This window comes from Marmota marmota, unplaced genomic scaffold, assembly GCF_001458135.2.
Source record: "Marmota marmota marmota unplaced genomic scaffold, marMar, whole genome shotgun sequence".
NCBI lineage: Eukaryota > Metazoa > Chordata > Mammalia > Rodentia > Sciuridae > Marmota > Marmota marmota.
In genome coordinates this window covers 20,569,253-20,583,078 of record NW_026000185.1, presented here as the reverse complement: position 1 = coordinate 20,583,078, position 13,826 = coordinate 20,569,253, and the positions used below count along the sequence as shown (strand labels likewise).

The following is a 13,826-nucleotide window of genomic DNA, read 5'->3' as shown; positions in this document are numbered from 1 at the left end:
GCTGGCGGGGGGCGGGATGGGCGGGGGGGAAGAGGGAAGCGCGGAGCCGACCCCGCCCCTTCGCGGCTCCACGCGTGACGTCGCGGGGGGCGCTGGCCTCCGCCCGGCTCCGAGCGGTGAGAGCTAGCGGCGGGCCGACCCGACACCGCCAGATCCGGAAGGGATGCGGGTGTCGAGATTCTTCCTAAGGGGGCTTTGGGGAGGAGGGGAGGCCCAGGTGCCCCACCAGTCGCTGACCCCAAGGCTCTGCCCTCCCCCCTCCTGTTTTTCCCTTTCCAGAAATGCCTGGACGGGTGGCTGGGCAGGAGCTGAGCATTGGTGACACCTGCATTTCCGTGGCTCCCTCCTTCTTCCTCCACCCCATACATTTAACTCCTCGACTTCCAGATGTTCTTTCCCATCGGGCTGTCGCTTCTTGTGCGGAACAGAGTACTTTACTTGGAAGCAGGAGACAGGAGACCAGTTGCAGACGCTGGCCCTACCACTTCTATGTTAAAGTCCTAGAGCTTCAGTTTCTTCCACAATATTCTAGCCTTGTCTCATCTGGTTTTTGAAGATCAGTATGGCAGAGAAAGGAAACAGACATCTGTTGAGTACTTGCGTGGCCAAGTAAAAGCAGATAACCTGTCTGCGACATTTAATCCTATGATTTGGTGTTCTTAAAACTCCGATTAAGTTCACAGAGATTAACTGACTTGGTTTCACATGGCTAATGAGTAGCAGAGCTACCAGACCAAGTAGCTCCAAAGGTGGGACCTTCTAGTGAAATACTCTGGCTGGAGCTGTTCTTTCACCAAACACTATCCCAGAACAGTGGCTTCCCCTTTCTCTGGCTGAGAATTCTTCCTTTCATTCTCCTTTTTCCAGCATAGAATGCTCTGCTCTACTTCTGCCTTGATTGTTTCAAAAGTGAAATGCAGCAAATATTTATTAAGTGATACAGAGAGATGAATTTTTGGAGTCAAGACCCTTGGATTCTTGTCTGGGTCCTGTCACTTATTGGCTGTGTGGTTTTGGGCAAGTGCCTTGTCTTGTCTGAGCTTTAGCTTCCCTTTGCATAAAATGGGTGGTGCCTCCTGACCAGTGGGCTCTTGTCTAGTTCTCCCTCATTGTCCTCCGCAGGCTCTCCGCAGAGGTCCATACCCCTCTGCTCCCCATGGGCAGCTGCCAGGCAGGGCACAACTTGCATCTCTTTCTGGTCCACCACCCACCTCTGGTTTGTGCCACTTTCATCCTGCTGCTTCTTGGCCTCTCGGGCTTGGGCCTTGGTGGCTACCTCCTTACCCACAGGACTGGCCTGCGCAGCCCTGACATCCCTCAGGTGAGTATCCTCTGGCTCACCCTTCCCCTGTAGACCTGCTCCTGCTACTGATCTCATCTCATCTCTCTCCCATCCTCCTTTTGAACACAGGACTGGGTTTCCTTTTTGAGATCTTTTGGACAGATGACCCTGTGCCCCATGAATGGGACAGTCACAGGGAAGTGGCCAGGGTCTCACGTCGTGGGCTTACTGACCACCTTGAACTTCGGAGATGGTCCAGACAGGAACAAGACCCAGACATTCCAAGCAAAGATTCCAGGTAGTCAGATAGGATTGAAAGGTGAGATTGGGAAGGATTGGGAGCCCAGCATTGGAAGAACACTGAGGGCCAGGCACTGCCTCTGACCTCACCAACCTGGTGACCTTGGGAACTTATGTGTACCTTAGTCACTTCTACTAAAATAAGAACTCGATACTGGGGCCAGGGTTGCGGCTCAGTGGTAGAGCGCTTGCCTAGCATGTGTGAGACACTAGGTTCGATCTCTGGCACCACATAAAAAATAAATAAGTAAATAAATAAAATAAAGGTATTGTGTCCATCTACAACTAAAAACAGAAGAAAAATTTAAAAAAAGAACTCAATACTTATAGTGAACATGCTGTCTACAGTGTAAGTTCTCTCTCTCTCTCTCTCTCTCTCTCTCTCTCTCTCTTTGGTACAGGGGATTGGACCAAGGGGCCTTAACTACTGAGCCATATCCCCAGACCTTTTTTGAATTTTATTTAGAGACAGAGTCTCACTGAGTTGCTTAGGGCCTTGCTAAGTTGCTGAGGCCGGTCTTGAACTTTCAATCCTCCTGCCTCAGCCTCCCAAGCTGCTGGGATTACAGGCATGCACCACCATATCTGACTTACAGTGTGGTTTCTCTGTTTTGTCTTTCTATTTCCAGTTCTGCAGTTCTTTGATTCCATCCTTGGAATTGTGATAATATGGGCTAGGTTTAACTCAAATGTTTTTTCTCATCTTATAATCATCTCTTCTTAGAGGCACCATTTTCCCTCAGGGATATCAGAGACTATGTTCTGTTCAATTAAACTAGTATCTTAAGTGCCTATTGTATGCTTAGCATAACTCTTTGTGCAGAACAATATTAGACACCATTATTTACCAAACAGCTTATAATCTTCGGGGAAAATGATGAGATGTATGGTCTAGTAGGTGCCATTAATTTCTGGGTGACATCTGATCTCAGTTTTCTTATCTAAAAAATGGGGAGATAAAGCCGGATACAGTGGCACATGCCTATAATCCCAGCAACTCAGGAGGCTGAGGCAGGAGGATTGCAAGTTCGAGGCCAGTCTCATCAACTTAATGAGGCTCTAAACAACTTAGCAAGACTCTGTCTCAAAATAAAAACTAAAAGGTTGGGGATGTGGCTTAGTGGTTTAAGCACCCCTGGGTTCAATCCCTAGTACCAAAAAAAGAGAGAGACACAGAGGAGAGAAGGGTAAAATTTTCAGATTTAATACTCTCATTCTAAGATTCTCCTATGAGTCACATGTGTCTGTGTATGTTCAAGTGTACACGTATGTGAACAAAGAATAAGAATAAGATCTGGTTTGTGCCTATCAGAATGGAGAGGAACAGCCCTGGAGGAGACTGGAGAGAGGTGATGGTGGGCGGAGGGAGCTGGCAGGGATAAAGTCCAGGAGAGTTAGTGGAGATGGGGGTTGGAAACAAATTGCTCAAAAGCCAGGGTTTTCTCCACTCCAGCTTTTATGTCTTTTGCAGCCATCCCCAAAGATATTGGTGAAGCTGCTTGTCCACATTCCCATTCCCAGCAGGGAGCCCCCTTCCTGAGGGAGCTCCCTTCCTGAGGACCACTGGAGGGTTTTAGTGATGATGAATAGCACATTTTTTTACCTGTGTCATTGAAAATAGACCCATAGTGCTGCAGCTTCTGCAGGCCTTTCCTTCCCTGATCTCCATGAGCCTAGGGAGTCCTCTTCCTCTTTGTCATGTGTTTGGAGCTTTGGAGAAAAAATAGAATAGGCTCATTAATGGGTCCTTGGGATCTCATTGAATAAATGTTGGGGGTAGGGAACGGGCTGAATAGAATTTGCAGATTAGAGGCTGGTAGGTGTGTTGGTGTGTGTGTATGTGTGTGTTAATTATGTTAATTTTCATAATTTAAAAATAAGGAGGTTTCACAAAAGAATCCACATTTCCAGTTCTCCCTCCCTCCCTCCCTCTCTCTCTCTCTCTCTCTCTCTCTGGTATTAGGAATTAAGCCCAGGGATTCTTTACCACTGAGCTATATCCCCAGCTCATTTCATTTTTTTATTTTGAGACAAGGCCTTGCTAAACTCCTGAGGCTGGCCTTTACCTCAGCCTCCCAGGTAGCTGGGATATAGGTGTGCACACCTGACCATTTCCAGCTTCTCTAACAAAACCCACAAAAAGGCTACATGGTGGCCTTTTGCTGTTTTGTAATTGGCTGTTGAGGCTGGAAATGCTAGTGACAGATTGAGATGGGGTGAAGTGGTAGGTTGTTGAGGGGAGCGAGAAAAAAAAAAGAACAAGAAGAATAAGGAATGTATCAGATATTTACAGACTTGGGGCAGTTTTTCCTATTCTGCCTTTTTTTCTGTGTGTACTGGGGATTGAACACCAGGGTGCTCTACCATTGAGCTGCATCCTCAGCCCTTTTTATTTCAGATTTTGAAACAGGGTCTCACTAAGTGAAACCAGGCTAGCCTCAAACTTGGGAATCTTCTGCGTCAGCTCCCACAAGTCGCTGGTATTATAAGTGTGTGCCACCAAGCCTGGCAATTCTTTCTACTTTAAAACAAACAAAAAAAACATTTAACTGCATTATTTATTTATTTTTTAGTTGTAGTTGGACACAATACCTTTATTTCACTTATTTCTTTTTATGTGGTGCTGAGGATGGAACCCAGGGTCTCGCACGTGCGAGGCAAGTGCTCTACCCCTGAGCCACAACCTCAGCCCTTAACTGCATTATTGAGATTTGATTCACATACCATATAATTCACCTACTTAAAGTATAAATTTAAATGACTTTGAATATATTCACACTAGTGTGTGATTATCACAATTCATTTTAGAACATTTTCATCAACCAGAGACTGTTCACCCATTAACAGTCATTCTCCTTCTCTCCCCCCACCCCAATCGCCCAGCCCTGAGCAACCACTAATCTACTTTCTGTCTCTGTAGATTTGCCTATTCTGGACACTTAATATGATATGTGGTCTTTTGTGACTGGCTTCTTTCACTTAGAATAAAGTTTTTAAAGTTCAGCCATTTTATAGCATGTATCAGTATTTCATTTCTTTTTATGCTGAACAACATTGAATGAATATACCACATTTTCATTTATGTGTTCATCATTTCTGTGTTCAACATTTGGGTTGTTTGTAGGTTTTGGTTAATATAAATGATGTTGCTATGAACACTGTAGGTTTTTGTGTGGACATGTTCTCATTTCTCTTGAAATAAACATGAGTTGGGCGTGGTGGTGACTTGGGCATGACTTGGGAGACTAAAGCAGTAGGATTGCAGGTTTGAAGCCAGCCTCAGCAAATTATTGAGACTCTGTCTCACAAAGAATTGGGGATGTAGCTTAGTAGTAAAGCACCCTTGGCTTCAATCCCTAGTATTTACCTGCATGTGTGTGTGTGTGTGTGTGTGTGTACTTACAAGTAGAACATAAGATAATGCTATGGTTAATCTTTTGAGGAACTTCCCAACTGTTTTCCACACAGCTATAGCATTTTATATTTTCACCAGTATGAGATTTCCATTTTCTCTACAACCTCACCAATACTTAGTTATTATCTGTCTTTCTTATTATAGTTGTCCTAACCAGTGTGATTCTGATTTGCATTTTCCTGATGAACTAACAAGATTGATAATGATATTTCATATGCTTTTGGCCATTTATATGTATATTTGAAGAAACATATATTCAGAGTCTTTAACTATATTTTAAATTATGCGATTTGTCTTAATTATTCAGGTATAAGAGTTCTTTGTGTTTTCAGTGCCACTGCACCTAGTACCCTGTATTTTCTTCTATAGTTTTAATTTTTGCGTTTAGGTCTATGATCCATCTTTAGTTCATTTTATGTATGAGGCTCAACTTCATTCTTTTTGCATGTGTCTATCTTTAATTGTATAACATCATTTTTTGGAAAGATTGTTCTTTTCCCCCACTGAATGGTCTTGGCACCATATTGAAAAATCAGTTGGCCCATTGTGGTGGTGCAGGCCTGTAATCCCAGCAATTTGGGAAGCTGATGCAGGAGGATTCCAAGTTCAAGGCCAGCCTCAGCAATTTGGCAAGACCCTGTCTCAAAATTAAAAATAAAATAAAATAAAAGGACTTGGGAACTAGCTTATTGGTAAAGTGCCCCTGGGTCCAATCCCCAGAACCAAGAAAAAGAAAACTAAAAGAAAATAAATTGACCAATTGACCATGGATACATTGTTTATTTTGAGATTCTGTTGTATTCCACTGATCTATATGTCTATCCTTATGCTAGTGCCACACTGTTTTGATTTCTGTAGCTTCATAGTAAGTTTTGAAGTCAGGAAACGTGAGTCCTTCAACTCAGTTCTTCTTTTTCAAGATTGTCTTAGCTATTCCAGATCCCCTGAGTTTTCATTCGCATGAATTTTAGGAATAGCTTGTTAATTTCTGTTTCTGCAAGAAGCCCTATTCTTTTTTTTAATACCTTTATTTTATTTACTTATTTTTATGTGGTGCTGCAGATCAAACCTAGGGCCTTACACATACTAGGCAAATGCTCTACCACTGAGCTACAAACCCAGCCCTGCCCTATTCTTTTAATAATGGTTAGAAACAAAGATTTTTACGGGGGTAGGAGGAATCATCTGTGATTGTATCAACCATGTAACAATTATTGAGCACTTACTAATATCAGACATGGGAAATACAGAGATCTGTAATACATGGGTCCTCCCCTAAAGTTGCTTACAGTCTTGCAAGGATAAAGATTCGAATAGAAATAAATACCTTTCAGTATGTGAGGTAGAACATAAGGTACAGTGGGAGTACTGAGGGGCCCATGGAGCAGGGATAGCAAAAAAGGACTTTCCCAAGGATACAGTGCCTAGGCTAAAGCCTGAGGAATGCTTAGTCACATACAGTTCAGCCAGAGGAAATGGCAAACATAAGGACAGCATGACATGTTTAGGAACTTCCAGAGGTTCAGTTTGGCTGGTATATACAGGAGAAGGAATGTTGAATGAGTAGTGGGAGATGGGTCTGAAGACGGAGGCAAGATCCCGTGGAGGATCTTGTGTGCAACCAAAGGTAATGGGGCTTTATGCAGCACATTGGGCATACTTAAAGATTTTGACCAGGAAAGCAGTAGAACTTTATTGTTTGTTTTTTTTTTTAAAAAAAGATCACACTCTGTTAGCTGACAGGAAGACCGGTTAGGAAGTGACTGCAATAAAGCAGTGATGAGAAAAGCTGAGCTAAGCCAGAGGTGTGAGTTGAGAGAGACATTAGAAATCTGGGATTGGTAAGACTTGGTGACTGATTCCATCGGGGTGATGTAAAGAAAGGGGAAAAGTTTTTTACCAAATTTTATACATATATTTTTCAGTGGTAATTATGGTGTCTATACTGATTTGTGTTTGTCTTTTTTCACTTACATGTAAGTGGTTTTTCATAATACTACATGATCTTCAACATTGTGATAATGACTATAAATTGATCCATTAAATGATCAGGCCCGCATTTGTTAATGCTTTCCTTAGTAAACATCTATTGTTTCCTAATTCTTGATAAAATCACAATAAATATTTTGATATGCTTTGCATTTTTGTTTTAATCCTTTCCTTTGCATTTCCATAAGTAGAATTACATAGTCAAAGAATATGCCTCCCTTGTTTTTTTTTTTTTTTTTTTTTGGTAGTGGGGATTGAACCCAGGGGCACTTAAACTCTGAGGCAGCCCTTCTTTATATATTTTATTTAGAGAAAGGATCTCTCTAAATTGCTAGGGCCTCACTAAGTTGCTGAGGCTGGCTTTGAATTTGTGCTCCTCCTGCCTCAGCCCTGCAAGCTGCTGAGATTACAGGTGGATGTGGTGCTGCCTTTTTTGGGGGGCGAGGGCGGTATAGGGATTAAACCCAGGGACACTAGACCACTGAGCCACATCCCCAGCCCTATATTGGATTTTATTTAGAGACAGGGTCTCACTGAGTTGCTTAGCGCCTCACTTGTGCTGAGGCTGGCTTTGAACTCACGATCCTCCTGTTTCAGCCTCCTGAGCCAGATGTGCTGGCTTTTTAAAAAGATTTTTTAGATGAACACAATATTTTTATTTATTAATTTATTTGTTTTTATGTGGTGCTGAGGATCAAACCCAGTGCCTCATACATTCAAAGGAAATACACTACCACTGAGCTACAACCCCAGCCCCATGCTGGCTTTTTTTTTTTAGAGAGAGAGAGAATTTTAATATTTATTTTTTAGTTTTCGGCGGACACAACATCTTTGTTTGTATGTGGTGCTGAGGATCGAACGCGGGCTGCCCACATGCCAGGCGACCATGCTACCGCTTGAGCCACATCCCCAGCCTTCTGTGCTGGCTTTTTTAAAACTCATTTTGTTGTGGGATGAGCACATACAGAAGTCTAGAAAACAAATGTAAAAGTGGTCCGCACTTGATGGACATATTCTGAGCCCACTTAAATTGCCATAGACACAGATAAATAATAATTTAGACAGTGCCTACCTCCTCACATCTTCAAAAATTCCTGTATTCATCTTTTTAATTTTTACTAATTTAATAGGTAAAGGAATTACCTGATTCTTTTAATTTATTTTCTCCTAATTGCTAGTGAGGTTGAGTTTCTTCTAATGGGTTTATTGGACATTTTCAGGTCATTGGTTTACCTGTTTGTATTCTTTGCTCATTTTTCTTTTTTTTTTGTATCATATTTTCTGTTTCATTTTTTAAAAAAAATAATTATTTTTTAGTTTTAGGTGGATACAATACCTTTATTTTACATTTATGTGGTGCTAAGGATCAAACCCAGTGCCTCGTGCATGCTAGGTGAGCACTCTACCACTGAGCCACAACCCCAGCCGGCCCCCCATTTCATTTTTTGAGGAACTACCATACATTTTTCCACAGTGACTATACCATTTTACATTCCCCTCATTTTTTTTTGTCTTTTTTTTCTTGATGTGTACATCTTTATTCTATTAGATTCTAAACTTTTCTGTTAATTAAGTGCATTATAGGTGTTTTCAGGCAATCTGTTAACTTGATTTTTTTGTTTTTAATTTATCTTTTGTTGTATGGAAGTCCTTAACCCTTATGAAGATGGGTATATTGTTCTTGTCCTTTACTAAAGATTTTAGATTTTCTGTCCTTTGTTGGAAGGTCTTCCTTAAAATTAGGAAATAGTCTGTATTTTCTTTTAATAATTGCTTAAAATTTATTTTTAGTTTTGTATGATTATTTAATATATCTGCATTTATTTTATAGTGCGAGATAACAATCTATGTTCTTTTCAACATGGAAATTTTCCCCAAACCATTTACTTAATAGGCTATCCTTTCCCCACTAATTTAAAATAGAGTAGGGGCTGGGGCTGGGGCTGGGGCTGAGTGGCAGAGTGCTTGCCTAGCATGTATGAGGCACTGGGTTCGATCCTCAGCACCACATACGAATAAACAAATAAAATAAAGGCATTCTGTCCATCTACAACTGAAAAAAAAAAAGATTAAATAAAATAGAGTATAAACTTTTTTTTAATCTTTATTTATTTATTGTTATGTGGTGCTGAGTATCAAATCCAGGGCCTCACACGTTCCCAGTCCTTTTTAAAATTTTTTTTTATTTTGAGACAGGGTCTCGCTAAGGCCAGCCTCAGACTTGCGATCCTCCTGTCTCAGTCTCCAGAGTCACTGGGATTACAAGCATGAGCACTGTATCCAGCAGGTGTGAATCTTTTAATGAATTTTGGCACCTAGCGGGAGTTGCTCTCTTAAAAAGGACAGGTTAATTTATACACAATGACATGAGCAGTGTGGGTCTGCCTGTCTCACTACGATCTTGTGAGGTAGTAGTATGATGGTGGAGTTGATTTTAAACTAATTTCAGCTAATTTGTGTTTATATTGATAGGCAGCCATTTTCATTTCTCAAAGATATAAATGGCATTGTGTACAGAGTACTTTATTGAATGAGATTAATGCCAAAACTCCTGGTCTTGTAGGAAGCTTTAGGAACAAACAGAAGTCTGAAGATAGCTCCTGCCCTCTGCTTCTTTTTCCCCATCTGCTCTCCTGTGCCTCTCCCAGGATCTTCTGCGGGAGAGCTGATCCTCATCACAGCCAGAGTGACCACAGAGAGGACTCCAGGAACCTGTCTATATTTTAGCACTGTTCCAGGAATCCTGCCCTCCAGCCAGCCACCCATATCCTGCTCAGAAGAGGGAGCAGGAAATTCCACCCTGAGTCCTAAGATGGGTGAGGAGTGTGTCAGAGTCTGGAGCCACGAGGGCCTTGTGCTCACCAAGCTGCTCACCTCAGTAAGTGCCTCAGGTCCGTCCTCAGGATTTTGTAGAATGGTGGGTTGCTGTGTCTTCGAGGTTCCAGAAGGCAATTTTACCTAATAGAAAAAGTACAGGCTTTATAACCCTGCCTTAGAGGCTGTGTGACTTAGGTAAGTATCTGAACCTCTCTGAGTCTGAGCTTCCCATCTGTAAAACAAAACCATATACTATATCTTCATTCTATCAAACAAGGATTGAATGAGAATGACAGCAAAATGCTCAGCACAGTGCCCCATACATAATAGAGATTTGATAAAGGACAACTATTTACTGTTGTCTTTAATAAGATAAAACATGATCTCTATCTCAGAGGAATTCAGAAGCTGTAATAAGAGGCAGAAGGGGCTAATTGCTATCATTGAAATGTGAGCAGAGTGTTATTCAAATACCAAGCATACAGCAATTTAACTTGAACATTTATGAAGAGCACTTCCCAGGGAAGGTGGCACTTACGAAAGACAATTGTGTATAGTTGTTTATAATATACAAAGTTTATAATGTACAGAATGCTTTCAGGTTCATTATCTCATTTGATCTTAAAACAGCCTTTTGAGGTAGGTATCATTATCCCATTTTACAGATGAAGAAACAGGTTTAAAGAGAGGGAGTGAATTGCCTAAGGCCACATAACTAGTTAAGTAGCAGAGCCAGGATTGCAATCCATGTGTTGTGTTCCATCAGGACCTTTAAAGAATGAAGGTTTGGCTGGGGGCTCTGTAATCACAACCACTCAGGAGGCTGAGGCAAGAGGATCACAACTTCAAGGCCAGCCTCAGCAACTTAGCAAGCCCTTGTCTCAAAAATAAATAAATAAATAAAAAGGGCTGGGGATGTAGTTCAGTGGTAAAGCAACCCTGAGTTCAATCTCCAGGACCAAAAAAAAAAAAAGAAGAATGAAGGTTTGGACAGAGAATTCAGTAGAGTTCCAGAAAGGGAAGATACAGGAGCACAGTGTTCTCAGGGATCAAAAAGTGGTCCGTTTTCTGAGGGGCTCCAAAATGAGGGGCTTAGGTGTCTTAGAAGAGGCAGGAGAGACCACAGTGGCTGATGGGGCTGTGAAAGCCAGGCTGGGATGCTACACCTAGCATCATAAGGGCCAGTAAAGGCTCTGAAGGAGAGAGAAGCCCACCTAGTGCTGGGTAGAAGAGACTAGCTGAGAGATGGAGGGAGACAGTTTAGATGGCTGCAGTACCCTCTGCTGTCACATTTAGAGACCCTGGGTGGAGCAGAACCTGGCACTGCTTGCAGTCTTTCAAATGTAGATAATTGTGAATTTTCCTATCTCTAGGAATCATTTTGAGAGTTAAGGTTGGTGGCTGAGCAAGAAATTAGTTTGTTAACCATCCAAGACAAATGTTAACTTGCATCAAAGTAATGTCTTCCCTCTAACTGCTCCCTCCCTGGGTGCTGAGAGGCCTCCCCCTCATGGGGGCTTCTCTCCACAGCTCTTGGGCTGGGGTCAAGATGTCTTCCAAAGGGACAAGTCCCCACTGTCCCCTCTCCATCATTTCTCCTTCCCACTTTGCTCCCTCCCCTAGGAAGAGCTGGCTCTGTGTGGTTCCAGGCTGCTGGTCTTGGGCTTCTTCCTGCTTCTCCTCTGTGGCCTTCTCTGCTGTGTCACTGCTGTGTGCTTCCACCCGCGCCGGGAGTCCCACTGGTCTAGAACCCGGCTCTGAGGGCACTGGCCTAGTTCCTGCCTTGTTCTCAGGTGAGGTTCTTTACTCTAGTCCTGTGGGAATATGAGAGGGGTGGGGGTGGCAACTGTAACTGGGGTAGAACAGATCCTTGGAATCTATCCATAAATATTGCTCTGAGTCCTCAAGAAGCTCCATCTATCCTCATAGGGAATGGGAATCATTTATACCATAAGCATGCAACATTTTTCTTATTATTTTTACTTTTTTTTTTTAATTACAAAATAGTTAACATTCCTGTAGAAAAGTCCGAAAACCTCAACAGTACAGCGTGGTAAATTATTATAAAGTAGTTACTCTTAAAATACCTGTATCCTAGAAGCCCTTATCCTCTGGTCCCTTCCTTCCTGGTAATGACATTCTTCTCCCTAGAAGGAAGTACTATTTTGCTTTATAGCTGATCACCAAATATGCATTCCAACTATGCATGAGATTTGGTTTTATTTATTTTTGAAGATGGAATCATACATATTATTTGGTGACTGATTTCTTTCAAGTGACATTCTGATTTTAAGATTTATCCATGGCTGTAGTTCATATCCATGATTTTTGGCAAGAATGGTGAGTTAAGAGGGTTCATCTTTTATGATTCCTCCTGGATATGCATGATGTTTGCCTTGCTTTTGTCCTGAAATTCTTTTTTTTGGTGGGGGGCACTACTGAGGATTGAACTCAGTGGCATTCAACCACTGAGCCACATCCCCAGCCCTATTTTGTATTTTATTTAGAGACAGTATCTCACTGAGCTCCTTAGCACCTCGCTTTTGCTGAGGCTGGCTTTGAGAGGTCCTCCTGCCTCAGCCTCCCAACCTGCTGGGATTATAGGTGTGCTCTACTGTTCCTGGCTTGTCCTAAAATTTTTTTAAAATATTTATTTATTTATTTATATGTGATGCTGAGGATCGAACCCAGTGCCTCATACATGCAAGGCAAGTCTCTACCACCGAGCTACAGCCCCAGCTCCCGTCCTAAAATTTTAATACAAGTTTAATACAAGTTTTGTAAATTTGATTAGAACATCTGAAAAGAATCTAATTAATGATGCCCATTTACTAGGAACACACTGTGTGCCTGGGCATTTTACATTCGCTCTTCCATTTATTCATCATTGCATTTATAAAAAGTTAATTCTACTAACAAGATATTTGGAGGGAATTAGATTTACAAAGATAGCAGGGGGTGGAGGACATATCTGCTAACTAGTTCTCATGTCAACTCATCAAAGGAAAAAAATATTTCTGCAAGAAATCTTCACCCTGTCAGGTCAGTCTCTTAATTTGAGAGCCATATGTTATGCATTCAGCTCTTAAACTGTTCTCAGCTCTAGCTGCTGCTGTGCCCTAGGAAATGACTGTAGGAGGAGTGGAAACAGCCCAGCCAGAGGAACTGGAAGTTCAAGATCAATTTTGCAAATTTTGCTTGGGGCCAACCCTCACTGCCTCAGACACCTACCTGGGACAGGAAATGATGGAGCCTTCTCAGGCTTGGACTGGAAAAGAAGAGCTTTCTGGCCTGTGGCAGATGCTAGGGTCCTGAGGCTGCCCCAGTGGGATTGAGTCTATACCCGTCTGTCTCTAATTGTCACTCTGTCTGCTCCTTCATCAGTCTGTACTCACCCCACCTAAGGAGTCTCTGACCTGTCCTGTTTTGTTTTCCTTTCTCTACAGGTGTGAATCAACTTCTTGGGCCTTGATTCTGACTTAGAAGAGACCTTACAAAAAGTGAAGAGCTAGAATTTGGGAGAAAATAAAAGGCTTTTTTTTTTTTTTTTTTTCCTGCCCAGTGTGGCCTAAAGTGTTTATTGGGGATTGGAATTGAGGTAGGAATTTTATAGTAAACAGGCATGGGAGGTTTGGAGGGACTTTTCCCTGTTGACTCTTGAGTTTGGGATACAGGTTCGCATAGAACATATACACAACTCTTTCCAGGTTGTGACTTGGCTTTGGAAAACACCTGATTTTGATCCTAGCTCTGCCATTTTTATGCCTTTCTTCCATGAAATAAAATTGATAATTACAGCTGGTTTTTGGAGGGTCAGATAGTGGAAATGCCATCACATAAACGCACTGCGACTTTGAATAAGTCATGCAATCCTGCAGTGCCTTAGTTTCCTTAAGAAATTCGACCAATAGAATTTACCCAATATTCATATGCAAAGATTCCTCACCCTTGGGGACCCATGTCCAGGCTGGATGCTTACTAACCTCTGGAAGGTCCACTTTCCCGCCTTTTCCGCTCGCAGCA

At 42.1% G+C, this 13,826-nt stretch overlaps 1 protein-coding gene across 6 annotated transcripts in view; it reads left to right on the top strand.

The window, feature by feature from the left end:
• The window catches only part of Tmem219 (transmembrane protein 219), a 40,986-nt gene extending 27,381 nt beyond the window's left edge, over window positions 1-13,605 (top strand). For 2 of the 6 annotated variants that reach the window (XM_048789778.1, XM_048789776.1), the window contains exons 2-6: window positions 1,123-1,321; window positions 1,412-1,601; window positions 9,635-9,864; window positions 11,427-11,596; window positions 13,250-13,605. In XM_048789778.1, the coding sequence (XP_048645735.1) occupies window positions 1,157-1,321; window positions 1,412-1,601; window positions 9,635-9,864; window positions 11,427-11,564 (723 nt within the window). In that variant the 5' untranslated portion in view covers window positions 1,123-1,156 and the 3' untranslated portion in view covers window positions 11,565-11,596; window positions 13,250-13,605. Of the gene's footprint in view, window positions 117-148; window positions 170-190; window positions 750-1,122; window positions 1,322-1,411; window positions 1,602-9,634; window positions 9,865-11,426; window positions 11,597-13,249 lie in introns of those variants that run through there. The other 4 variants (XM_015491276.2, XM_048789777.1, XM_048789775.1 and 1 more) reach the window with 4 other exon arrangements.
• The last annotated feature ends 221 nt before the right edge of the window (window positions 13,606-13,826 follow it).